Source organism: Elgaria multicarinata, chromosome 17 (genome assembly GCF_023053635.1).
Source record: "Elgaria multicarinata webbii isolate HBS135686 ecotype San Diego chromosome 17, rElgMul1.1.pri, whole genome shotgun sequence".
NCBI lineage: Eukaryota > Metazoa > Chordata > Lepidosauria > Squamata > Anguidae > Elgaria > Elgaria multicarinata.
The window spans coordinates 11,915,131-11,942,059 of NC_086187.1; the positions used below are offsets into that span (position 1 = coordinate 11,915,131).

At 46.7% G+C, this 26,929-nt stretch overlaps 1 protein-coding gene across 3 annotated transcripts in view; it reads left to right on the plus strand.

Annotated features, from left to right (window-relative positions):
- SEPTIN12 (septin 12) overlaps positions 1–26,929 on the plus strand; it is a 151,270-nt gene that overhangs the window by 66,569 nt on the left and 57,772 nt on the right. Inside the window, exons 1-2 of one of the 3 annotated variants that reach the window (XM_063142995.1) lie at positions 1,510–1,588; positions 15,224–16,570. The exons of 1 other annotated variant lie outside the window; for it this stretch is intronic. In XM_063142995.1, coding sequence (XP_062999065.1) covers positions 15,244–16,570 — 1,327 coding nt within the window. In that variant the 5' untranslated portion in view covers positions 1,510–1,588; positions 15,224–15,243. Of the gene's footprint in view, positions 1–1,509; positions 1,589–15,223; positions 16,571–26,929 lie in introns of those variants that run through there. One more of the 3 variants, XM_063142994.1, reaches the window with a different exon arrangement.

A 26,929-nucleotide genomic window follows, 5' to 3' on the forward strand; every position in this document is an offset into this window, starting at 1 on the left:
TTTGAGCACAGTATAGGCCTGATTAATAAAATCTTGACCACTGTTACTGTATCATGGATAATCATCTCTTTTTAATTAATTAATCAATAAGTTCTTGACCACTGTTACTGTACCATAGATAATAATAATCTCTTTTAATAAATAAGATCTTGACCACTGTTACTGTTCCATGGATGATGATGATGATGATGATAATAATAATAATAATAATAACAATAATAATAATAATCTCTTTTACATACCTTAATGTCGGAGGCGTTATAACACTGACAGTACCTGGTTGCCCACATGATACCATTCTTGTCTTGTGCAGTATATAAACTAAATTTATAGGGGGGGGGGGCGGACATGCTAGTCGCCTATGACGAGCAGGAATCATCTCTAAGCAACCAGGCACAGAGTTTTTTTCTTTACGTATTACTATTTGCTAATGTGTGAACTTAGGTATCAAGGCACTTGTTGTGTTTGAGGTTTGTTGTTCGGAGCATGTCTATTTGCAAAACTAAGGCTGTAATCTTATACACGCATACACCTTTTGAGTAGTTCTAAAGTACCTTCCCCAGAGCGGTCTGCCTACTTCGTTGTAGATTTTGTGCCAGGCAAAGGTCTTTTTATTCTCTCAGGCCTTTTCATCCCCTCTGTATTTCCTGTGTGATTTTATATTTATATTTTTTAGGCTGTTCTGCCTTCCCCAACCCCCACCCTCTAATGCCTTTTCTAGTCTCTGTTGCTTTTAACTGGTTTCTGCTGTAAGATGATTGCTTTATTGGGCTGTTTGTTTTTGAACCTGGATTGTATTTCTGTTTTTATTGTTATATCACTTTGAGGGCTTTCAGCTCTAGGGCAACTAATAAATTTTAGAAATAAATGAATGAATGATTCCTCCTGAAATGGTAGAAATAAGTAAATAAACCCTACTGAGATTTTAGGAAGAAATAAGAAAATCCTACTGAAATGTTAGGAAGAAAGACACAAATAAATAAGTCAATGCCACTGAAGTTGCTTCTGAGAAGCAAGACACGCACGAGGATAATGCTGCCAAATCTTTCTGGGAAGTTGGAGGAAATTCCGAGACCGTATTGGGGTGGTGCTGGCTCCAAATTAGAAATATTAGGGGTGGTTCTGGCCTCCTCAGTGAGCAGTTCCAGCTGGGAGGTTGCAGTATTGCACATTCCAGGCCCACCGACTGCTAATCTGATGGCGTGGTGGGCTTGTTGGAACAAGCTCCCACGCCTGCTAGGCTTGGATAGGAAGCCCCTCTTGAGTCCTTCCTTCCCGGTGTAATCTCATCTTGTTTTCGAGTAACTTGGAAGATCCTCTTTCACCTCCGAGAGCCACGAGCAGGCGAGGGAGAAGCCAGCTGCAGAGGGGCACCTAGTTCACCCAGGGTGGCCATGGGCCCTCTTTTATGGAGGAGAGTCCTCTAGTCGGAGGGCGGCCAGAGGACAGTCCTCTATTTGGCAGGCTACCCAGCCCAATTCCAATTTAAAGTTGAAGAACCATAAAAAAAGGGAGAACAACTTGGCGTTTCCCATCAGCAGCACCGGGACAGCAAATTGGCCACCGGGTCACAGGCTTCCACACTGTGGTGAGATAAACTGTATTTTTATTTAAATCGTAATAGCAACTTCTAAATTTGCATCTGCTCACATAAATTAACAAGTGCAAAAGCAAGGAAAACCCCGTGGGGGAGTAAAAAAAAAAGCCAAAGGCAAGGGTAGAACCAAGCAATCTTCAAAAACAAATATTTGCAAAAGTTTATTTACAGTGCCAAGGTGCCTACGCCTTTCGAACGCAACTGTGCTCTTCCTCAGGGCTGTTATACAATTCGTTACGAATTGGCTTTTTTAACTCCCCCACATAAATTAACATGCAGGTTTGATGTGTCCTCTTCTGTCTGCATTTTTGGCGATGCAGTTTCTTGTTTGTTTGTCTGTTTTTTGCTAGTTCGTTTTGGTAATTCACAAGTAGCCACTCTCAAACCTTCTGGTCCGTGGATCCTTCGAGCACTGAACCCCGGGGGCTTAGAAAGCAGGGGATCCCCCAGGGAAGGTAGACAGAGAACTCTGAAGCTAGCAAGCTATTGGGGATGGTAGTTAGTGTAGTACCTGGTGAGTCAAGACCAGAATACATACTTCTGATCTTCCAGTAGTTCTGTAGGTTGTAGCAATGTGATTGGCGTTAGTAGTAGTATTCATTCATTCATTACATTTCTATTCATTCATTCATTACATTTCTATACTACCTAATAGCCAACGCTCACTGGGCAGTTTTAGGGATGTCAGAGGAATCAGTTTGGGGGGGGGGGGGTTCAAAAAGCTTTCTTTGGCTCCTTCCTCCCCGGATTTCAGTTTGTCTTCTCTAGCTGGCCCAGCTTGCTCTGCAGGGAATCAGGGCAGCTAACAGATTTTACATTTTTTAAAAAATAAACAAATGTACTTGTGATTCGCGTGATTTGTGCAAATTTTGGCCATGATTTGCACAAATGATGCAAATTGTGGCTGGGAGTTGCCAAATGTCTATTTCCACAAATTAAAAAACAACAACAAAACAACGGAATTTTTTTTTGGATTTCGGGAATAACCCGCAGCTCAGCTTGTGAATGGAAGCTGAGTAGGGCATGCCACAGGACTCCAGCAAGCCCCTAAAGTGTCAGATTTCCAAATATGATAACATAATATCAAAACCATTAACATACAAAAGTATCAAAATAAAAATAAATAAATAAATCCCAGGACACATCAAAAAGCCTTATAGTATGCTGTTGAATGCCAGGGAGTAGAGGAAACCAAAAAGATGATAAAGTTGGCGTCAGGTGGATCTCACTTGGGAGAACTTTCCACAATTGGGGAGCCACCACCGAGAAGTCCCTCTGCTTTTATTATGCCTTTCCAAGGTGCTGTAGGATAGCAAAACTGACACAACCTCTTCACCATCTAATAGAGGGGCAGGGAGATTTCAAGCTTGTGTGATGTGGGTGTTGTTTTTTTAATAGAATCTCAAGGTCCACCAACTGGAAACAGGTGCAAAATGATGGTGCAGCAGCAGCAGGAGAGATATCCTTAGATTTAAGGAACAAGGGTGCCTCTGAGCACACACTTAGCCCAGGGATTTGTTTGCAGAATGGGCACTGAGCTCACAGTCCTGTCACACAAAAAACCTCTCGTGGTTTTCACCCCAGTGTTTCTTCCCTCTCTGGAGCCTAATGTTGAAAGGAGGATGGGCCCAAGCGTTTTGTACTTGCTGTTGTTAAACCATCGGGAGTCAAGGCTCTTGGAGATCTACTGCAAATCACCCAGAGATCTAGCAGTTGATCCCAATCTACGTTCTGCTCACCCATGAACGAAGAGATATGAATTGATAATAATAATAATAATAATAATAATTTAATAATAAACAAAATAGTAAGCAAGAGGAAAGAGGAGTGGGAGGGAAGAGGGGAAATTCAGGCACTGATTTCTCATAAAATGTGCTGCATCCTTTCTGGAAAGTAGCTCAGAAGTTTACCCCTTGGATAAAACACTCAAGCCAGAAGCCCTTCCCAAACGTGAGATGGCTTTAACTCCAGGGTGTTGAATCTCGATGCCCAAATTCCATTTCTGACACTTTCTTGGGGACAGCATGCCGGTGGTGGGCGGAGCCAAAGGAAAAGGCGTGGCGCCGCAAATCCCAGGCTACTTTAGCTTAATTTAAAGCTCTTACCATCAGTAACTAAGCCTTAGAGAGACATTTAAACCTTTCAGAATGAGGCCTAGAAGTTGCCCATCAGCAGTTATCACCTGGACAAGCGACAGTGCAGGTATGCAGGTCACCTGGTCAGTGTCTTCCCGGCTATGGTGAGGTGTGTTGCTATTTATTTATTTATTACATTTATATCCCACCTTGATTCCTGCAAGGTACCCAAGGTGGCATACCTAACCCTCATTTTATCCTTACAACAACAACCCTGTGAGATAGGCTGGGCTGAGAGTCTGTGACTGGACCAAAGTCACCCAGTGACTTTCCCTGGTTGAGTGGGGACTAGAACCCGGATCTCCCAACTCCCAGTCCAACTCTCTAGGCACTACACTGGCTTGCACTATTTCAATGCTGGTTATTATGTCTACATGTGCATCTCTACAGACAAATTAGCACGTGCTCGTTTTATGCAGCGCAGTGTCCTCTTTGGTGGTGGTGCGTAAATGGCCACCCTCTTAGGTCCCATCCTAAGATGCACCTTCCATCTTGTGCGTTTCCAAAATGGAAACTTACCCTATGCAGAAAATGCTTCGAACCTTGTGCATAAATTAGCTCGGGTTTATTCCTCTAACTATGCTTTGGGATGAAAGGGAATCCATGTGGTGTGGTTGGGTGCTGCACCAGGACTGAAGAGAGCTGTATTCGAATCCTCACTCAGCCGCCAAACTTCCTGGGTGGCTTTGGAAACTCCCCATTGCTCTGCCTAGCCTACTTCACAGGGTTGTTTTGTGAGGGTGTGGGAGAGGGGAGCCACCTTATTTATTATTTATTTATTTAAAACATTTATATCCCGCCCTATATCATTAAGATCTCAGAGTGGCGTACAGACAATAGCATACAGTATAAAACAATAAATACGCACAGTTAAAAACAAATTAAACTATGAACCAAGTTAAAACAATATATAATTTAAAAGCAGTTAAAGCAGTTAAAATGATGTGCCATCTTAGTAAATTTAACCATCAACGCCATTGTTAAAAAAACATGTTTTTACTTGGCATCAAAATGACGCCAAGTCCTTGCGGGGATGTAGGTGCCATTAATTTTTTTTAAAAAAAGACATGCCCAAAAATGCAAATGCCACATGATCATCTGCACGACAATGTCCTCTCTGGAATTTTTTTTTCCTATTAAGAAATTGTGCAGAGTGTGTAAAACAGCTCTTTAAATTGACTCAGTTCTGATTTTTGAAGTGTGAGGAAGTATATTCGCATTATAATGACGTTCTTTGGGTCGATTTGGCCGTTTGTTTCGGAAGTGGGCAATTGACCCTAAGGTGATTCTTCCTCCTCAGTGATCACATCATTGTGATCTCGCCAAAGCAGCACGCCCGCAGATGCCCCTTTTCAAAAAAAAGAAAGAAAGAAAGACAAGAGAAGAAAAAGTGTCCTTCCTTTCAGGGTGTGAAAATAGTCACACTTTACCTCATGAAATCCTGAGAGGCAAATGGCATCTTGGCATCTGCAACACCTCAGGAAAGGTTGAGTAAAATCTCCCCCCTCCTCTAATTGCCTGCTTTGTTCCTTGATTTTCCCACCCCAAAAAAAGAGAGGAAAATGCTGCTGTTAACATAACATTGTGAATCTGGGGACCTGAGACAGGAGCTGTCCCCCAAACGGGCATTTCCAAATGGTGGAGTGGTTTTGAAAGGCAGTGTGGGACAAAGAGACGCTAATTTAGCCCATTGTGGAAGCCCTGCAGGAGACTATCTAGAAGTCAGGGGTGCATTTAGTTATTTAAACTCTGGTCTTAATGGTTTTACTGGTGTACGCTAGCCCCTCGCTCCTGCTTGGCTCAAGGGAGGCTGCTGGCTCCAATGTCAGTGGGGCAGTGAATCCGCTCCAGGTCTTAGACAGAACCTTTCTGACTTCAGACCTTGAGATAGCGCCTTTAGAATTCTGACTGGTTCTGAGCGAAACCTGGAGCAGATTCACTCCCTACCGACATTGGAACAACCAGCCTCCGCTGGCTTGATTCCTCCTGTGAAGAGGAGTGGCTGAAGTAACCAGAAAACTTCTAAAAATTGTTTTAAATGTTAGCTGTTTTTATATTTTTATGGTTTTACAGTTTTATGGTTTTAAATTTTGTATATTGATTTTTAATCAGGTTTTTTTAGTCTTTGTAAATGGCCCAGAGAGCTTCGGCTATGGGGCGGTATTTAATGCAATAAATAAATTAAATAAATAAACTACCAGGGCAGAAAAACTTAACGTTGGGTCTGAAACCAGACCTGGTTTATTAGTGCTGTTCTAACAAGCCTAGGTCTGTGAGCTAACTTCAAACCCAGGCTTGTTAAGAGGAGGGAGAAGTGGGAGTCCTGGTTTGGATGTCAATGGCCCCATTCAGAAGATACCTTAAACCACGCCTTTAACCATGGTGAATAAAGCAAAAGGCCTTATTCACCATGGTTAAAGCCATGGTTTAAGGTGTCTTCTGAAAACAGCCTGGCTTTCTGGCTTAACCACCGTGGTTAAAGCCATGGTTTAAGGTGTCTTCTGAACACAGTCCGGCTTTCTGGCTTAACCACTGTGGTTAAAGCCATGGTTTAAGGTGTCTTCTGAACACAGCCTGGCTTTCTGGCTTAACCACCATGGTTAAAGCCATGGTTTAAGGTGTCTTCTGAAAACAGCCTGGCTTTCTGGCTTAACCATCGTGGTTAAAACCATGGTTTAAGGTGTCTTCTGGACAAGGTCATTTGGAGTTCCACTTGGAGGTTTGGTTTACCTCCTTCCTCTTCCTGAATGCATATGAGCTTCTTGTCATCATTTGAATGAGGAAAGTGTGCATTTAGCTGAGCATTTTTTAAAAAAAGTATGCACCCATGTACATATTTACCCTGTCCCCATTGACTACGGCATGAAAATGCATCATGCCCCATCTCCCAATGCCCATTTCTCCTCTTTTTCCATTTTATTGTGAATTTAACAAAACAGAAAACATATCGTGAAAAGAAAAATGAAAAAAAAACCCAGAAAATTACATTCAATATTCCATCCAGTACAGCATTCTTTTTTTAAAAAAAAAAAAGAGGGGTGGGAGATTATGCATCATTTTCAAGAAAAGCAGACCAAATATCCAAATATTTATCCATTCACAAGTGGGGCTTATACACCACCCGTTCCAATGTTGATAGCATTGTTAAATCCTCAGTTCACTGCATTATGGGAGGTGAAGATTTATCTTTCCAATTTAATATCAGTCTTTTGGCTGACATAAAGACTTGGGAAATCCATTTGCGCTGGACATTCATTAACTTCCAAGAAACCAGTAAATTGTTCAGGAGGGCATTGCACATCATTCAGTATTAAAGACTGTTCCAGTACAAAATTTATCCATTTTATGACCTTTTCCGAAAAAGAGGCAACTATTGAGCATTGCCAAAGCATATGAATAAAAGGAGCGTCTTCAACAACTATGCTAATTAAACAAGCAATGCGTGTTTTTTAAAGCTCACATTTTTCTGACAAATGTGCTTTCCGAATACGATTGCAAGCTTGGGGAATGTGCAAACCCTGCCTGAAAAATACGCTCATGTTCGAGTGATTGCGAAGGGGGAAATTTCTAAGGTGAAATGAACTGAATTGAAATTCTTGCGCATCCCTGAATATCACAGTCAGGTTTCCCACTCCTGTCATTTTTGGGTTACTTTAGCTGCTACTTCGGGTTACTTTAGCAAAACCTGTAGCAATCGGGCGGCGTGCATCAGCCGGCTCCTCGTTACTGCTGGGCCAGAACGCTCCATGATTCTGGCATCGTGTTTTCTGCAAGCACAGCCATTGGGTATTTGTCAGTTTCCCTCTGTTTCAATTGAATTTCTAATAACCTACCTAATGGCATGCTAGATAAACAAATTGTGGCACTCTGAGTCTATGGTTCAGAAAGAAACTTAGTACCAGGCTGTGCAGTTCCATGATGCATGAATACATAATGCGTCACCCCAGACCTGTTCAAGTCTTACCCTGAGCTGATGCTTTTGGTGTGAATCCATGTATGCTCATGCTTTCAATCAGTCGTATGTGTGTACAGTATTATTTCTGCCCAGCGCCTCTCCATTAGCTAGCCAAGTTGTTCTTTGGCAGGCAGGGGTGGGGTGGGGGTTGTACACCAGTATTTTATTTTAGAAATAACAGATATGAAAGATACAAAAACATCCATTGTGTACATCTCTTGTTTGGCATTTTCCATCACAGCTTCTTTACATGTTTTAGAATAGCTGTTTCTGAGCATACATTTGATCTTGAAACGTTGATCTCTATTATAGCCACGAGGGCTGTGCACAGATCCCCCCGAACCGCTTCGTGGCCCGATCCACAACTTTTGGATCGGGCTGATCCGCTTCGGGCCGATCCGACCTCCCCCCGCTCCATGGAGTGGAGCGAGAGCCGGAGGGGCGGATTGACATTTTGCCCCCCTTTGTATTTACTTGTTTCCGCAGCAGACGGCGGAGGCAGGTAAGTGGGGAAGGGGGGCAAAATGGGGCTGAATAAGCCCCCCTGCCCCCTTACCTGGCTCCACCACCATTGCCACATGGACTGCGGCGGCAGCGGAGCCAAGTAAGCCTCTCTCCCTCCCTTACCTGCCTCCGTCACGGTCTGACACAGGCTCAACTGAGGGCCAGGGCTCAAACCAGAAGAGCAGGCTGTGGCCTGCTCTTCCAGCTTGAGGCCTGGCCCTCAGTCGAAGCCGGCGCTGGACTGCAGTGGAGGCAGGTAAGCTCCCCTGCCCCCTTACCTGGCTCAGCCGCCATCGCCAGGTGAGCCCCCCGCCCCCCTTACCTGGGTTCAGAGCTCCGGATGGAGGCAAACCACTTCGCCTCGATCCCCAGCTCCCCCGACCTGATCCGGATCCGCCTTTGGCAGAGGCGGATCGGGTTCATCTGCTCCAGATTCACTATCTGAATCTGAGTGGCGCGCAGCCATAATAGCCACAGAATTATCAGTTTTCAGCTGTTAGCTGTGCTGGTTATTATACGCTTCCCCAAAATTAGGACTGTGCCCTCAGTGGATGCTCATCTGTAGACCCTAAATTAATATATGTAATGAAGGGGAACTAAGTTTCTATGAATGAATCCTATTTGATTAAGTCAGCAAAAAAATAAAAAAAATCTGACCGAGTCCATGAGCCATCTCTGCAAGGTGCTGACTCATGTGTTATTTTTTTTATCACGCACGCAACTTGGCAAGTTTTGAAAACCAAAACAGGGTAAAATGTGGGCTCCCCCAATCCACCTCTCCCTCCCTCCCAGCCCCTAATAGATATCTTCTAAGCAACCCCTTGCATTTCAGGCAGCTGGCCTGGAAAATTCGGTGGCAAGTACTTGTCATTCATTTACCATATTGACTTGCCTGCGTAATTAACCTGAATTGTTCCTGTCCAACAGCAGGTCAAACCCCATCCCAGAGAGCAAGAGGTGCCCTTGACAAAACAGACTGAGGGCCCAATTTAAAAATTTGCGGGTCCCGACATGTTTACGCCATGCAGGCAGTAGAAGACTGATATAGGGTGGGATACAAATGTTTTAAATAAATAATAAATATAGCAGTATGAAAGCGGTATAGGATCTGTGTCAATGCACCCCAACAGTTTTTAAGTGCACTTCAATACCGCTATAAAGCAGTAGTGTGGCTCCTGCCTTTTATATACTGCTTTCATAGTGCTATATCCTGCATGGTGTAGATTAGGCCTAAATTATTGGCTGTCGCCACATCCTACAGCAGCAAAGTCCATAGGTTAACTATGCACTGAAAGAAGGACACTGCCTTTCATCCATTAATTTTCCACCAGTCAGTTTCATTGGATCACGTGCAGTTGCAGTTCTAGTGCTATGAAAGAGGGAGAAAAACTTAGGAACTCAGGAAGCTGCCTTCTACTGAGTCAGTCCACCTAGCCCAGTATTGTCGACACTGACTGGCAGCCGTTGCCCAGTGTTTCAGGCAAGTTTCCTTCCTCGCCCTATCTGGAGATGGCAGGGATAAAACCTGTAGCCTTCTGCATGCAGAGCAGAGGCTGGGTTCACACCACACGCTAACCGACACAGCGTGGGTTGTTGTTGAACTGTGGGTCATCTCGTTGTCTGAACGCGGCGCATTTTCAGCAGGGCTGCTCATTAACCGGCACCCACCCTGAACAACCCCAGCAACAGCCCGTGGGTTCTCAAGAGGCTCGTTCGAAGGAAAATAAACGGCACAGCACGGTTAACAAGCTGTGCAATGGATGACATGATGACCCATCTTGCGGAAAGTGTGCTTCGTTCGGACGACCCGCTGACCGATGATGGGTTAGCGTGTGGTGTGAACCCAGCTGTCCACTTCCTTCACATCATGCATAATGGAAAGTATAGGAAAGATATAGTCTTGTTAAAAAAAAAATCTATATGTGAAAATGCGTTTTACTTACAGGAAAAATGGTAACGTCCAAAGCAGTGCTAAATCAGAACAGAAGTAAAATAGGAGTTGTGAGCCAGACAGAACTATGCAAACATGGGCATTCCATTGCAAGCACCTTCCAGCTATTGAATTTGGCTCCCAAACATCCCTTCCAGAGACTGAGTGGAAATAGATTTCTCTCTTGAAATTTAGCTGCATTTTCTCCAATCCACCCTTTGTTTCGGGGAAGCGGTCCCAGGTCTCCTGCCTCAAGCAGGCGATCGCATTCCCATCCCCGCACCACGTCAAGGACTTCAAAAAAAAGGCTGGCAAAATCAGAGCTCATCAGGTTTCACGAGCTGTCGAGGGCGCTGACGGGTGGCTGGAAGGGCCTCCGGCTTCCCATCGGATGCTGGCATCGCTGGACACCAGCTGGCCTGTTGAGGATCTCCCAGTAGTGCACCAGGGAAACCATATTGCTGTGGATCTGTAGCCTTCCTCAGCCCGGAGGCTCGGGGTGGGTTGCACTTCGAAAGCACACCCCAAGAACCCCATGCTACAGTCTTCCGCCCACTAAAAGCATCAACCCCGGTCACCAAAAGCCCTCTCTACTTGGGAAAGGTTTATCATTATCACCATCATCACCATAATTTTCCAAATAATAATAATAATAATAATAATAATAATAATAATAATAATAATAATAATAATAATATATGAAGATGATTGTTATCATTGTGATCTTCCAAGTAGGGATGGCTTATTATTGTTATGATGGCTAACAAACTGAGACTCAATCTAGACAAGACAGAGATACTGTTAGCAGGTGGTTCATCTGTCCGGCGAGGTGATGTTTGCCCTGTCCTGGACGGGGTTGCACTCTCCCTAAAGGATCGGGTCTGTAGTTTGGGGGTGCTCTTGGATCCAGAACTGTCACTTGAGGCACAGGTGAACTCAGTAGCAAAGAGCACCTTTTATCAGCTTAGGCTGATATACCAACTACGCCCTTATCTGGACAGAGATAGCCTAGCTACTGTTATCCATGCTCTGATAACCTCTCGCTTGGATTACTGCAATGCGTTATAGGTGGGGCTGCCTTTGAAAACGTTCTGGAAGCTTCAGCTGGTACAAAACAGGGAAGCCCGTTTACTAACAGGGACTGGCCGGCGAGATCACATTACGCCAGTTCTTTTACAACTTCATTGGCTGCCAGTCCAGGTCCGGGCCTGATTCAAAGTGCTGGTATTGACATTTAAAGCCCTAAACGGTTTGGGGCCAGGTTATTTGAAGGAACGCCTCCTCCCATATGTACCTGCCCGGACCTTAAGATCATCTACAGGGGTCCTTCTCCGTGAGCCCCTGCCAAAGGAAGTGAGGCAGGTGGCTACAACAAGGAGGGCTTTCTCCGCTGTGGCAACCCGGTTGTGGAATGAGCTCCCCAGAGAGGTCCGCCTGGCGCCTACACTGTACTGCTTTCGTCGCCAGCTGAAGACCTTTTTATTCTCTCCGTATTTTAACACTTAATTTTAACTTAAATTTAAATTTTACTTTTTTAACTCTGTATTTTAATCTTATATCAATTTTGCTGTGTGGTTTTATCCTGGTTGTGCTTTTTATACTGTATTTTGTAATTGTGCTTTTAACCTGTTGGTTGTTTTATTATGGTTTTAATTTTTGTGAACCGCCCAGAGAGCTTCGGCTATTGGGCGGTATAAAAATGTAATAAATAAAATAAAATAAAATAATAAATTAAACAACAACACCGTTTGTTCCCCTTTCATCAAAGACCTTTGGGCAGCCTACATGGAATTATTACTTTTTTATAGTCACAGCAAGTAATTCTATGGGGTAGAGAGGTTTGATCTACCAGTAACCATGATGGCTGCATATGTGATGGTAGGAACCCAAGCCTTGCATGAGTGAGTGCACGGAGGGAAGCCATTCTAGGACACCCCAGCTGAGAATTAAAGCCTTGGGCAGAACCATTTTGAATCTGGTTGTTATAAGAGTTGCACAGAGTTAAGTAAAGTTTGTTGGCTCTGCAGTATAATGAAGTTTGTAATAGCAAATATGACAGGGGTTTGCTCCTAGATCTGCCTGGTCCATGCCCAATAGTATCCATTGTAATTATACCATACAGTGGCTTCATTTTAGAGGCATTTCATTTCAATTTTGCTCCGCAGTGCTCTCTTGACTAGGCACAGTCTGGCACTATATTGGTTTCCAAATTGGGCTAATCTGTAGCGGACGTGATGTGGAGACTGAATTTGGGCCATAGAGTTAATTGAACAACACTAAACTGTATTGAAAAGCATTGTGTCGTATTTCTTCATCCATTAGTATGGCTTTTCTTAATTCCATTGCATGAAACGACATCAGGCCTCTACTTCTCAAATCTAGACAACTGCATCCATGGGTACATTCAGCCCTGGAGCATCCGAAGTCCTAAGACTGTACCTCTGAGCATGAGCAAAGTCTCTTTTCCTCTATCGCTAAGTAACCAGAGCTGGTTCCGACACTTCTGGGATGTGGATTACGACGGATCCAATGGTGTAACCTTTAAGCGGGGGTTAGACCTCTTTTTAGATATTCATCACTCCCTAGGGCCACCTCCACCCCCATGGGCCCCCCTATCCCTGGCCTCTCCTCTCTCACAAACTTTCCTTTGCCCTAGATCCCTCGGTTAAACTGCAGCAGCAGCCGAGGGAGGGGGGAGCCCGTTTAGAGAGCGAGATCTGATTACTCGGGGATGCCTTAAAGCGAGATCTTTTACATGTGGCGGCTGGAGGTGAATAAAGCGTTTACTGTGTTGCCCCCGAGGGAAGGCATTTGAAGCAGATGACATGGATACAATATCACCAAGAGATAAAACACACCAAACAATTAGATGTAAGAGATTAGAGGCTTCAAGAGGATCAGATCCAGGAGCCGAGACAGTTTCCCCTTCGGGAGCTGCTAACAAAACCTTCCATTCTAAGGAGGTGGCCGGTGATTCTTCTGGCCTCTGCCAACGCTTGTATTTTGGTTATCGGGTCGAAAACAAGAAAAGTTCCGTTTACTTTTAGCGACGAAAAGAACAGGTTTCAAAGGAAGCCCATCCGTCACGACAAATTCCATGTGGGTAGCTGTGAATCTGTTGTGACGACAATTTTTATTTATTTATTTATCTATAAAAGTGGTACAAATTTGTCCAAACCTATAAAACAGAATATATACAGCGAATTAAACACAGTAACACATAACACATAGTCACCCGGACATAGTCACCCAGATGAATTTTAAACCTAAACGTTTTAAGATGTTGTGATCGTTATTTTAATATTGTATTGGTTTTACATGCTCTTTTAACTAATTTTATGTATTATATTTTATTTAGTGCTGTTCCCAGCCTCAATCCAGAGGGAGAGGCGGGTAATAAATATATTATTATTATTATTATTATTATTATTATTATTATTATTATTATTATTATTATTATTTTGACAGACATTCCAAGAGAGAAAGTCTCAAAGAGAGGGAAGGACGTGGAAATAAAAACTGTCTTGACCTTATAGAACTGAGTAGAATTGTCCGTACATCACCATGAGTCACCCAGACAGGCTGAAATACATCGCTTTCTCGATCTGTCTCAGAGGCAGTAAGCCTGTGTACACCAGTTGCTGGGGAACATGGGTGGGAGGGTGCTGTTGCACTCATGTCCTGCTTATGGGTCCCTGGTTGACAGCCAGTTGGCCACTGTGTGAACAGACCACTGGACTAGATGAACCCTTGGTCTGATCAAGCATCAGGGCTCTTCTTACGTTCTTATGATCAATAATGAATGGTGACCATGTACACTCAAATGCGTTGCTGCCTGATTGGTCCCATAAATGCTTAACTTGCTGAGACAGTTTCCCCAATAATGCCAAGTTCCAATCACTCAAATCAGGGAGCCTGTCACGTTTCTAGCTTTTGGCATAACCGTTCTCTAGCAGTCAGCAAAAGGATTGAGATTCGCTCCTTTTGCAAATAATATTGAATTTGTTAATATGAATTATGACGGACCTGACATTGTGACAACAATGACACGAGAACAAGAGACTTGTGCATCTTGAAGCCTGATGATTTGTGTCGGCTTTTCTCTATCTTCTACCCACCCCTGGTGTTGTAGTAGGGAAGCATGGATTTTGTAAAATCCACTCCATCTGTAAATATCCTTTCATTCCACCATCCGCTCATCGACAGAAATGTGGTTTTTTTTCCAATTTCCAAAATTCCCACTTTTGAAAATGCACAATTCACTCCCCCAAAACAGACAAATCCCCCCGAATATTGCAAATCCCTGCCAAAACGTGCATGTTCATGCTTTCACTTACGGGGGAAATGGGCATTTTCAGCCAGTATTTTTTTTTTTTTAACTTCACATCTCCGTACGACTTGGTAAAAGCCGGTTGGAATCTGTGGGTCAGATTCAGAGAATCACAAACTCCATTGCAGATTTCTCTGACATCCCTGTGGCATAGATAATCTCGGGCGAAATGGATTGACGCTCTGATTCGGTGTAAGGCAAATTTATAAATGTTCACGCAGCATGGGAATGTTTCGAGTTTGCATGGATCGTCACGTGTTGCACTGTGGGTGCTTTTCGGTTTGGAAGTGTGGCTCATGGAGCACTGCTGTTCTGTCAGCAACGTTCATGTGGTCCGTGGAAAGGTTGCAGAACAATTGCGAAGGTCTGTACTCAGCCCTGCCTTCATTTTATTTATTTATTTATTCATTCATTCATTCATTCATTCATTCATTCATTCATTCATTCATTTATTCATTCATTCATTCATTCATTCATTCTAATGATGGAGTTCAAGGCTGTTTCAACCAGGGCCAGATTACCCAGCAGCCCACCAACTCCCTGGCCCAGGGCCCGTGATTTTCATAACACCACACTAGTTTGGATGATAATGCCGGTGCCGAAGAAACCATAATGTTTGTCGTTCTGCATGTCCTTTGTTGAGCAGAACACAATGAAGTATGTTGCCTGGTGTATCAAGACCCCAAGCAATTTTGAAGGGGTCTGAAGGGGGAGTTTGAGAACCATGGCTCTAATGCATGCCCTTTCTTTGTCCTCCTGTGTTCTTCTACAGCCCTAAAGAGGTCCTTCGATATGGAAGATGCAGAAGAAGTACCGGCTTTTTCTCCTTCCTCCCCACCCAGATCCCCCGTGAATCCTGGCCCGCCTGGCATCACCTTAGCCACTGGCAATGGAGAAGGAAGAAGAGTAGGAGGCCTCATCCTGCCCCCCTACCAATCCCGCATCAGCCTGAGCTCCAGCCCCAGCCCGGCTCACAGCCCTGTCCTCAAGACGAGGATCGGGAGCAGCCTCTCTTTCAACCGAGGCACCGCCCACCTGCCCCGAGCCAACGGGACCAACCTCACTCGAGTCTCCTCCTTCCAGACTCGGCTGAACCCCAATGGGTTCTCTTCCTCCTTGGGTCCAGGCAGTGACAACGAGAGCCTTCACAGTTCTTCTTCCAGCCTGGAGTGCCCGACACCCATTAAAGATGCTCCAAATGCTGCTCGGCACTCTGAAACCCCTGGGATCGGGGCCTCCCAGCTCCCCAGTCCTGTCTTGAAGAAGTTCTCTTCCCACGGGAACGTCTTCCATGCTGAGATGGACCGGCCCATCCGGCAGGTCTCCAAGGCCACCGCAAATCACAGCTCGCTGCCGTCACTGGACCTGCACATTGCTGAAGACCTGGGACCCAACCCTCCTCTCTGCTCTACCCCAAGCATTGACCCTGTCAACATGCAGAGCTCCAGAAACCAGAAATGCATCTCTCCTCTACCCAAGAGCAGTCCGTTCATGAGAAAGGAGCCCCCTGTTCCACCCTTGGATGTAGGCCAGTTGGCAAATGTGACCTCTGCTGCTCTCACCTCCAGACAGATGGTGAAGTTGCAGAAATTCCCCATCAGCCTGGAGGGATTGATTGGGAATTCTTCAGAGGACACCGTTCCAGCACCGATGGCTGACTCAGTAGTCAAACCATTGTCTAAAGCCCAAGTCCAGGTCAACCTGAGCTCCAGCCTCGGCCTGTCCCAGCAACCCCCAGAGATATCCAGAGAAGATAAATCTGTCAGTGGTGGCAGCGGCGTTTCCCTGTTACCTTCTACCAAAAGTCATCCAGGTAATGAGGGTTCAGCATCTCCTCCTCAGGATGCTCCTGACAGGTTTGGGTCACAGCTTCAGGTAGCACAAGCTGTTTCTCAGCCATCCTTTCTTGGTCACCCGGCAACGGTGCCTTCACAAGGGTCCCCAGCCTCAGCCAGCCCAAGAGAAAGCAGCTGCGCCCCAACTGAGAAGATCGGCTCCATTATCTCCGAAGAGTCCTCCAAGCTTCAGATGCTGGTGCCATCTTCTTGCCTGAGGGAAATTCCCCTCGCAGGAGGAAACAGTCTTCTGGATTTTCAAGGAAGGAATTGGTCAAAGGAAGGTAGGTGAAATTTCCCCTGATCTACTTCAGGTAAAACTTTTCAGGAATTCTGAGAGAAACCAAAAGAGTTTCAAGAAAGCTAGTAAAATTTCTCCAGAGAGTTTCACAGCATCTGCAAAGAGGGTCCTTTTTTGGTTCACGTTGCAGTGATGGGTTCAACCCTTTCAACAGGTAGGGTCAACAGGTAGGGGACCTCTGCCAAAGCCCCCATGGTGCTCCCCCTGCAATGTTGCTGGGCCCCCAACCACTTTTGGCAGAAACAGTATAGGTAGCCATTTTAATTCCCCACAATGCCTCTGACATAGCATCACTCAGGGCATTGTGGGACGTGTAAATGGCCTCCCTCCCTCCAGACAGGCTTGTCTTTTTCATTCCCACAACACCTTGTAGCAACAGTAAGTTGGTGGCATTGTGGGGAATTATAAAGGCTGCTCTCTGCTGCCAGGTAAGCCAGGAGCCCAGGGGGTTCGACGTCTGTCTGTGGATACCTGGTGCTGGTTATGGACTCACCTCCCTTTCTAAGGGAAGGGCTGTTGGTTCCCTGTAGCAAGGGTGTTCTGCAGGTGTTCTGCTTCTGCTCAGAGGCAGTTCTCTTCCTCTCCTGCACCTAGGGTGGCCACGTGCCCTACTTTACACAGGACCCTCCTCTAATTTGGGAAGCTAGCAGAGGACAGTCCTCTCTTTAAAGGTGTCCAGTTGAAGAACCCAAAGAAGGGAGAGCGTGGCTGGTTGGGGCATGCTGGGATTTGTAATTGAACACATCTGGAGGGGTTCAAGGTGGGGAAGCCTGAAATTGAGGAGGCCATCGAAGAGAGGACGGTCCTCTGGCACCCCTTCAAACAGAGGACTGCCCTTTGTAAAAGAGGACACACAGACACCCTGCTTGCTTGCTTGCTTGTGCGTATCCATCTTCCTCAGGGCTTATTATTTCTTTCTAGGCCCCTCCGGCTACCTTTCTCTTCAGAGGACTCAAGAGTTAGTTTGCAATGTGTCAGCGTTGGGCCTTCTCCCCAGACACTTGCCTAGTCTGGCATGTATTATCTTTTCCCATGGGGTCAGCCACAGTTTTCCCCTCATAGCTTTTCGATGAGACAGATCTTCTCGGTCTGGAAACCTGAGGAAGTTTACTTTTGAGAACTTCCTCATAGCTGAGGCTTCAGGAAGACAAAGCCATGCTCTGTTTCGGTTTCTTTCCCAACATGTTGGCAACGCAGCCTCGCCTTTCTGGGTTTGGCGTGAGCTGAGGCCCCTCCTAATGGAGGACTTAAAAGGACACGAGAAGAGCTCAGATGGGTCACACCAAAGGTCCATCAAGTTCAGTCTCCTGTTTCCCAATGCAGCCTATCTGATGCTTCCAGGACCCCCACAAGCAGGACTTGAAGGCAACAGCTGTGCCCCATTATTATTAGGGCTGTGCACAGACCCCCTCTGATCCGCTTTGTGGGCCAATCCAAAACTTCTGGATTAGGCCCGATCCGTTTCGGGCCAATCCACCCGTCCCCTGCTCCACTCTGCAGAGCGAGATCCGGCTCCGCCGTCGTCGTCACATGGACAGTGGCGGTGGCGGCACCAGGTAAGCCAACCCCCCCCTTACCTGTGTCCGTCGTCACGGGCTTCAATTGAGGCCCGGCTTGAATCTGGAAGAGGCCTCGGCCTTCACTTCCGGCTTCAACAGGGGCCTCAATTGAATCCCATGATGGACTGCGATGGACGCAGGTAAGCCTCCCTCCTCCCTGCCCCCTTACCTGACTCCGCTGCCGCCGCCACATGGACAGTGGCACCAGGTAGGCCAACCCCCCTGCCCCTTACCTGCATCCATCGCGGTCCGTCGCGGGCTTCAATTGAAGCCCCGGCTTGAAGCCGGAAGAGGCCTCAGCCTTCACTTCCGGCTTCAACCGCAATGGATACAGGTAAGCCTCCCTCCTCCCTGCCCCCTTACCTGGCTCCATTGCTGTCGCTGCAGGGACTACGGTGGCAGCGGCAGTGCCAGATGAGTCCCCCTCCCCCCCCACTTACCTGCGTCCGGAGCTCCGCATTGAGGCAATCCTTTGCGCCTCGATCTGCAGCCCCCCGACTCTCTTCACCTCCGCCTTTTCCAGAGGTGAATCAGGCCGCCTCGCTATTGCTTCTCCGACCCGAAGAGAAACGGCGCACAGCCCTAATTATTATCCCCAAGCAACCAGAATGCAGGGTCATGTCTCTGAATATGAAGGCCCTATAGCCTATTCAGAACTTATTACTCATGCACACACCAGTGCGTAAGCAGGGACACGGCGCCTAGCTCTGCCCCTAACATAAGAACATCAGAAAAGCCCTGCTGGGTCAGACCAAGGGTCCATGTAGTGCAGCATTCTGTTCACACCGTGGCCAACGACCTGCCCATGAGAAACCGAGAAGCAGGTCATGAGTGCAGCAGCATCCTCCCGGCCATGTTCCCCACCATTTCAGTGGTGGGCTTTACCAGCTGCCTGAGAAAGCCAGGGGGCAACTTCAGGTCTATGGGAGACACTAACCTCCCCCTTCAAAAAATCTTGAAAAAACCAGTTTGTCAGGGGCAATAGTAGAAGGTCCACATCATGAACACCTTTCTCTCATTTAACCCACCTTCAGCAATTTCTCTGAGGGGGGAACCCTGTTGTCCACCTCCATCCTCAATTTCTTCGGTGGGACGGGACCCTGTTGTCCACCTCCAACCTTTATCATAACTGCTTGAGCAGGTTGTGGGGGGCGGAGGGTGTTTTCTTCAGCAAATCCTGAGGTCGTTTTAAGGGTTGCGCGAGGATTTTGTACCAAAGCCAGACATGATTTTTGTTTTTCTGCTCTCTGCCGTACCCCGCCTCCAGTTTTCTTGACTTTCCTCGCTTCCTTGGCTTTGGGACAAATCCTGAAGTCTTTTGGCGGGCATTAGTTCCTTTTCCCTGCTCTCCGCCTCCTCCGCTCCAACCTGCAAGAGGAGGTGGCAGGGGGCCAGTTTTTATTTTTTTAAGATGTTTAACACCTACCTAAGTGACAGGAAGGAACAGCTGTGTAATCACTCAAGGTAAGGTGGGCGCTGGAATTCTGTTCTCTTTTAGCGATGTGTGCTTGCAGACACGTTCCATGCATGTGACAGAACCCCACCCAATGAAACCGGCTATTAAGCCGATTTTTCCTTGCACGCCCATCTCACTGCACGCTTCCTAGGCTCTTCCCCCACATTCTGGAAGAAAGCTGGTGATTTCAGATACTACATGATGATGATGATGATGATATTTTCTTTTTCTTGCTCATGGCTGTTTTTCTACCAGCCTTCCTCAACCTGGGGCACTCCAGATGTGTTGGACTGCATCTGGCTGGGGCATTCTGGGAGTTGTAGTCCAACACATCTGGAGCGCCCCAGGTTGAGGAAGGCTGTTCTAGATGGACATGGTGGACTTTGCCAGGTCCTGCTTTCTTCTACTGACTCAGGAATTTCCCGATGACTGAGCCTGTTTTAAGTACCGTATTTCTTCGATTCTAAGACACACTTCCCCCACCCCCATATAAACATCTCTAAAAACGGGGTGCGTCTTAGAATCGCGGGTGCGTTTATTATTTCTTAGAATCAAAGCTTTTTTTTTCTGTTGGTGGTACCGAAATTAGTGTGCGTCTTACAATCGATGGCGTCTTACAATCAAAGAAATACGGTATGACTACTTTCTGGATGTTGGTGTGGATGTATTTTGGCAGGCCCCATTTCTGAAGGTTTTCTGTACAGTTTTTTGATGTGATGCTGGTGACTGATGTGACTAACGGAATAATTGTGACCTTTTCCTGTTGCCATAGTTCTTTAACTTCCATAGCCGGTGGTGTATTATTTTTCTTATGATGATGTTTGTATCCTGGCTTTTCCCCAATACTGGGACTCAAGACAGCTTTAAAAATTTAAAACACATGCAATTAAAGTATATAAATAGAAATATACAGATGTTAAAAACATAATTAAACCATCTATAGTAAAAGGCAAATCACAAAAAAAAAACCCAGCACGTTTAACAGAGGTCCAGGCTTTTTCTGAAGGCCTGCAGGAACAAAAAAAAGGGGGTTTGCCTGCCTCTGGAATCATAGCAAGGAGGAAGCCAGTCAAACCTCTGTGAGAAGGGAGTTCCAGAGCCTTGGTGCAGCCACCAAGAAGGCCCTTCGACAGCTCCTTTAGAGTTCTGGCTGGTTCGGAGTGAAACACAGAATAGATTCTCAGCCCCTCCAAAATTTGAGTTGCTAGCCTCTACTACTTAGGGCAATGGACTTGGAGGAGCAAAAATGTAGTGGGGCATAACAGAGGTGTTGAACCTGTGGTTCGCAGCCAAAATCCAACTCACCTGTGGTCCCAATCCCCTTGACTCCAACCTGTGACCTCCGATCACTTTGTGGTTTCACAGCTTTTGCATGTGTGTTTTTTCCCCATTCTAAAAGGTTGCAATGACTCTCTTAAGACTTCGGTCCTGGCAGTAAAAGCTGGAATAGCAAAACTGTGCTGGTATTTTTTGTGTGTGTCTTGGTTCTACCCCTTGGGTTCAGTCTCCTAATCAGTTCAGCCCTACCCACCCCTGGAATGGTCAAGAGCTTCTTCACAGTTAAATTTGGGCTGAAAGAGTTTTGACTAGGGCTGTGCACGGACCCCACCGATCCGATCCGCAAATTCCGGATCGGGCCCACTCCACCCTGCGTCGATCCGCCTATGATCCGCTCCGGTCCGCTGCAGAGCTCCGGCTCCGAATCGGAGCTCCGCAGTGGCGGCAGCGACACCAGCTAAGGCACCTTTCCCTCCTCCCCCCTTACCTGCGTCCGTCGCGGTCCAGCAGCTGCTTCAACTGAGCCCGAGGACTCAAACAGGAGCTGCGGCCTGGTCTTCCAGTTTGAGTCCTCAGGCTCAGTTGAAGCCGCTGCCGGAACGCGATGGACTCATGTAAGACCCTTCCCCCCTGCCCCCTTACCTGGCTCCGCCGCCATCGCCAGACGGAGTGCAGCAGCGCCAGGTAAGCCCCCGCTTATCTTTTTTCCGGCACTCTGGATTGAGGCGAAGGATCCGCTTGGTCTCGATCCTCTTCATCTCGATCCGCAGCCCCCCCGACCCTCTTTGACTCCGCCTTTGTCGTAAGCGAATCAGGCCACCTTGCTATTGCTTCCATGCTCCGATGCGAAGCGGAGCACAGCCCTAGTTTTGACACCCCTGTGGTGTAAGTACAGAAAGTTAGCAAAGCCCTGGAGGGAGGAAAAACTGTGGGCGACTTCATTTATTTATTACATTTCTATACCGCCCAATAGCCAAAGCTCTCAGAATAATTAAAACCAAGAAACACATCGTAAAATACAATGTCAAATTATAAAAGCTTAAAACTACAATATAAAAGTACAAAGCACAATGAAACCGAGAAGCAATGCAAAGATTTAAAACATAACGACAGATTTAAAACAACGAAGCTAAGAGACTAAAATGCCTGGGATTTAAAACAAAGCTCAGAGACTAAAATGCCAGAAAATGCACAAAGTAGGCACCATGCGAGCTTCCCTGAGAAGCTCATTCCTCAACTGGGGTGCCACAGCAGAAAAGGCCCTTTTCCTGTTAGCCACCCGCCTCATTTCTTTTGGTGGAGGCTCCTGGAACAGGACTGCTGAGGATGATCTTAAGGGCCAGGCAGGTACATGTGGTAGGAGACCATCCTTCCAATAACCTTCGATGAAACAGTGGATCTTTGGAGATGCTGAAAAGAAAGAAGCGACAGGGTATGACTGAATTTTGGATGGGAAGGAAAGGCCAAAAATTAATCCTGGGAGTAGGATCCCACGAGGAAGGATGTTCCTTGCATCTCTGAGGGGACAAGGCAGCTGAAAAAGCATATCTCAGCTACGTATCCTCATAATCCTCTAATGGCCTTCTGTGGGCAATGCTCTGATTAATTAAATCTTCGTTAATCAAGCACAACCCCAGGATTACTCCTTGCCTGCTTGGGAAATAAACCATCTCGATTTCATCCCTGTCCACCGGGGACCATTAACCTGCCGCATTCTCTCTTAATGACTTGCCTTTAATGGAGTTACTGGAAGGCCCAACATAGCTCTTTCCTCTTCCTTGTGGTTATGCTTTTAATTCATAGCCAATCGTTCGATGGACCCTTCCTTTTAGCGTCAGCGCCTATACGTGACAGGGGAGTCAGGAGAGCGACCACAGGCTCCTGGCTCCTGTTTTGTTTTTATTTTGTTTTGGAGGAGTGAAAGCCCAGCACCTAAATATTTGTCCTTTTGCATAAAATATTGCATGTTCCTTTTCCACTTCCAAGTTTACAAAGCGGTCTACAAAAACCGAAGCCACAATACAAATCCATAAAGAAGAATATGGTAGGCTTTCCAGAGGTATTAAGGAAATTTTGGAACTGGATCAGGAATGTGAAGCAGGCATGAAGTGTGCACATAGAATAAAAACCCTTAAAATACTTTACGCAAAGTGAAAAAGCATGTACATAAAAACATATAAGCAGACACACACGGACACACAGACAACATTTATGTAAACATGTTTTTTAGACACTCAACCAAAAACAATTAGTGTGAGGGTGGTGCAAATGCAGTGAGATGTAATGCATGTCAGACTAGGTCTGGGGAGGCACTGGTACAAATGTAGGGTGACCATATGGAAAGGAGGACTGCGTTCCTGTATCTTTAACAGTTGCATAGAAAAGGGAATTTCAGCAGGTGGCATGCAGCGCCTGGTGAAGAAAAAATCTGTTTGAGGTTTTTCTGCCGGGCTTTAAGCATTCAAGTGGATATATAGAATGATGTCTGGAACCCCTACCTTTTTGGCCACGGCATTATCCCTATGGTTGGTGTAACTCTGAAGAAGCAAATCAGCGAAAACAGGATTGATTTACACCGGTAGCCTGTTTGAAAGAAAAAAGCTTATTGAAAGAAATTTATGTTAAAAGCCTAAAAAGCCTATTGAAAGAAATTTATGTTAACTCAAAAAATAATGTGAAAAGCCTATTGAAAGAAAATTGTGTTGGGAGTCTGAAGGCCTATTGAAGGAAATGCGTGTTAGTTTAAGAACTATTGTGAGATTTTGTTATTGAAAGAAGTCTATGTCAAATTCAAAACAAAAAACAAAAATGAGATTTTCTATCACCCCCTTTGTTAATACGTTTAGTATTTAGAATATTGTATATTACAGTAGTTGTGTGCCTTTGGCACTCGGTTGCTGAAATTCCCTCTTCATCACAACAGTTAAAGCTGCAGGAGCCCTGCCCCCTTTTGTAGTTCCAATTCTGTGCGGTGAAAATTGCTACTTCTCCAACCATACTGAATGGTCTGATTTGGGTTTCGCCCCACATACAGCTGTCAGATTGGGTATTTTAAGAAGCAGGAAGGCAGGTCTCCACAAAGTAGTACCAGTTTCAGCTATGTACCTTAGGATGTAATTCATGCCCCCCCACACCATTACCCCTTTTGGGGAGGGGTCTGAAAGAGGGTAAGCCCCAACAAAGTCAGTCGGATTGCACACTCTGGAATCACGTGTGCTATTCCCCAACAGATATTGCTTATTTTAGTGATATATCTTATGACATAATTATTGTACCTGAGAAGGGTTTTGGGGGGGGGGGCTACCACCCCCTAAATGCCCCAGCAGTTAACATAAGTAGTGCTGTGCTGTTTTTTCCCATTCTAAAAGGTTGCAATGACTCTCCTAAGACTTAGGTCCTGGCAGTAAAAGTTTGAATAGCAAAACTGTGCTGGTATTTTTTGCATTTTAGAATAGGTGGAAATTGCACAAAAGCCAGGAAAACAGCCCATAATAGGTCATTGGAGGGAAGGCATTGGGGCCCTTTGGAGAACCCTGGAGAACATAGGAACATCAGAAGTGCCCTGCTGGATCAGACCAAGGGTCCATTTAGTCCAGCACTCTGTTCACACAACGGCCAACCAGCCATTGACCAGGGACCAACAAAGCACGACATGGTGCAACAGCACCCTCCAACCCATGTTCCCCAGCAACTGGTGCACAGGCTTACTGCCCCAAATACTGAAGGTAGCACATAGTCATTGATAGCCTTCTGCTCCAGGAAATAGCCGTCTCCTCCAGGAGCTGTCTCAGGACATGTCAACCATCAGGGCTAGTAGCCAGCCATAAGACGGGCAGTTTTTGATATGTCACAACTTTAGTAAGATGTCTAGATAGCCAAAACTTTTGCACCTTATGAGGAAAGTATTTGAATGTGGGCTCTTGGACTATAGGGCTTAGTGACGAATAGTAAGAGATTTAAGCTAAAATACACCTGTATTCCTTTTGGTAATTTGGGTGTGCCACTTTTGGTCTAGCCCCACCCACCCATCCCCAAGGCTTCTCTGCAATGAAATTCGCTAGGGGTGTGCACGGACCCCCCAATCCGCTTCGTGTCCCGATCCAGAAAATCTGTATTGGGCCCGATCCTCTTCGCGCCACTCCGCCCATCTCCCACTCCGCTCCGTGGGGCGAGATCCGGCTTCGCTGCCGTCGCTACATGGACGGCAGCGGCGGCACAAGATAAGCCACCCACCCACCCCCTTACCTGCATCCGTCACGGGCTTCAATTGAGGCCCCAGTTGAAGCCGGAAGAGGCCTCGGCCTTCACTTCCACCTTCAACCGAGGCCTCAATTGAAGCCAGCCCCCCGCCCCTGCCCCCTTACCTGCATCCATCACGGGTTTCAATTGAGGCCCCGGTTGAAGCCGGAAGAGGCCTCCACCTTCACTTCCACCTTCAACCGGGGCCTCAATTAAAGCCCGCAATGGACGCAGGTAAGTGTCCCTCCTCCCTGCTTCCTTACCTGGCGCCGGCGCCGGCGCCGCCACCGCCACATGGATTGCGGCGTCGGCAGCGCCAGATGAGTCCCCCTCCCCCCCCTTACCTGCAGGCGAAGCTCCGGATTGAGGCGATCCTCTTCGCTTCAATCTGCAGCCCCTCTGACTCTCTTCGCCTCCGCCTTTTCCAGAGGCGAATTAGGCCGCCTCGCTCCTGCTTCTCTGAACCGAAGAGAAGCGGAGCACATCCCTAAAATTCACCCCTTGGGCTGAGAGAGATTCTCACCTGTAGCTCCACCTAATGCGATGAGTGAGCCACGACCACTCATTGCTTTGCAGCAAGGACAGAACGAGGCAGGGTCGTCTCTATGCCATACTTGCCATGCCAGCATCCCTGTTCGTATTAAATTTCAGGTTCTGCCACCCTATAGATAGGACAGGCAGGTGTTCTGCCTTTCAGTGTTGCCGCTAATCTCCGTCAATCGCATTGTGGGGAGCGCCGTAAGCGGTGTGCAATTTTGCTGCAAGGGAATGAGCACTTGATAAATTAGGAAATTATGCCCGCCAACACCCCTGTACGCCGTGGGACTCCACGGATCGCCCATTAATCATCCTTCCTGGAGAACAAGAGACCATAAATTCCTCAGCGATTCTTCGGAATGATAACGGAAGGGAACATGATTCATGAATTCGCACGGGCGTTTATGTACTTGACAGGCGGGCGGCGTTAACCCTGGGCTTGGGGAAGGCTTCCGGGTAGCTCTTTTCAACACTGCGATGATTTATGCTTCTGCTTAAAGTGACGCGCGTGTATTTGCAACCAGCCCTGTGTAGAATGCAACAGGTCTATGAACTCCTCTGCGGAACGATTGGAGGGGAAAGAGCCTCTCTGACCATCTGCAGAGTTCCTTTATGGCACAACATCTGTTGCAATGTGGTGTGCAGCTGGGGCTGGGTCACCCAGGGATGCGAGGTCGGTACTTCTCGACGAGCAGAGAGGCTGATGGCATTTGCCCCACCTCTCGGAACGTCTTGTCCCTTCGCAGCTTAACTGCTGGGGGGCAAATGTGGGCATGGCTCTGGGCAGTACCCGCTCCAGGCTCTTGAGGGGCCGTGGGCAAGATGCCCTCAATGGACCTCCTCCCCCAGAGAGTCTACTTTCTTGCATTCCAGCTGCTTTTGCTCATCTTCTTCATCATGGCTCCCACTTGCTTGCTTGACAGCAGTAGAGATAGGGAGCAAGGAGGCCATGGCTTCTACTCCTCTTTCTCACCGCTGCTGTTGTCCAGTTTCAGTGGCACTGATGTCCAGTGGCATCTACTGCTGCTCCTCCTGCTGTCCAGTGGCAGTGGCATCTACTGCTCCTCCTACTGTCATCCAGTGATGGTGGCATCTACTGCTCCTCCACTGTTGTCCAATTGCAGTGGCACTGTTGTCCAGTGGCATCTACTGCTCCTCCTATGCTCCTCCTACAGTGGCATCCACTCCTCCTACTGTCATCAAGTGATGGTGGCATCTGCTGCTCCGCCTACTGTCATCCAGTGATGGTGGCATCTACTGCTCCTCTCCTGTT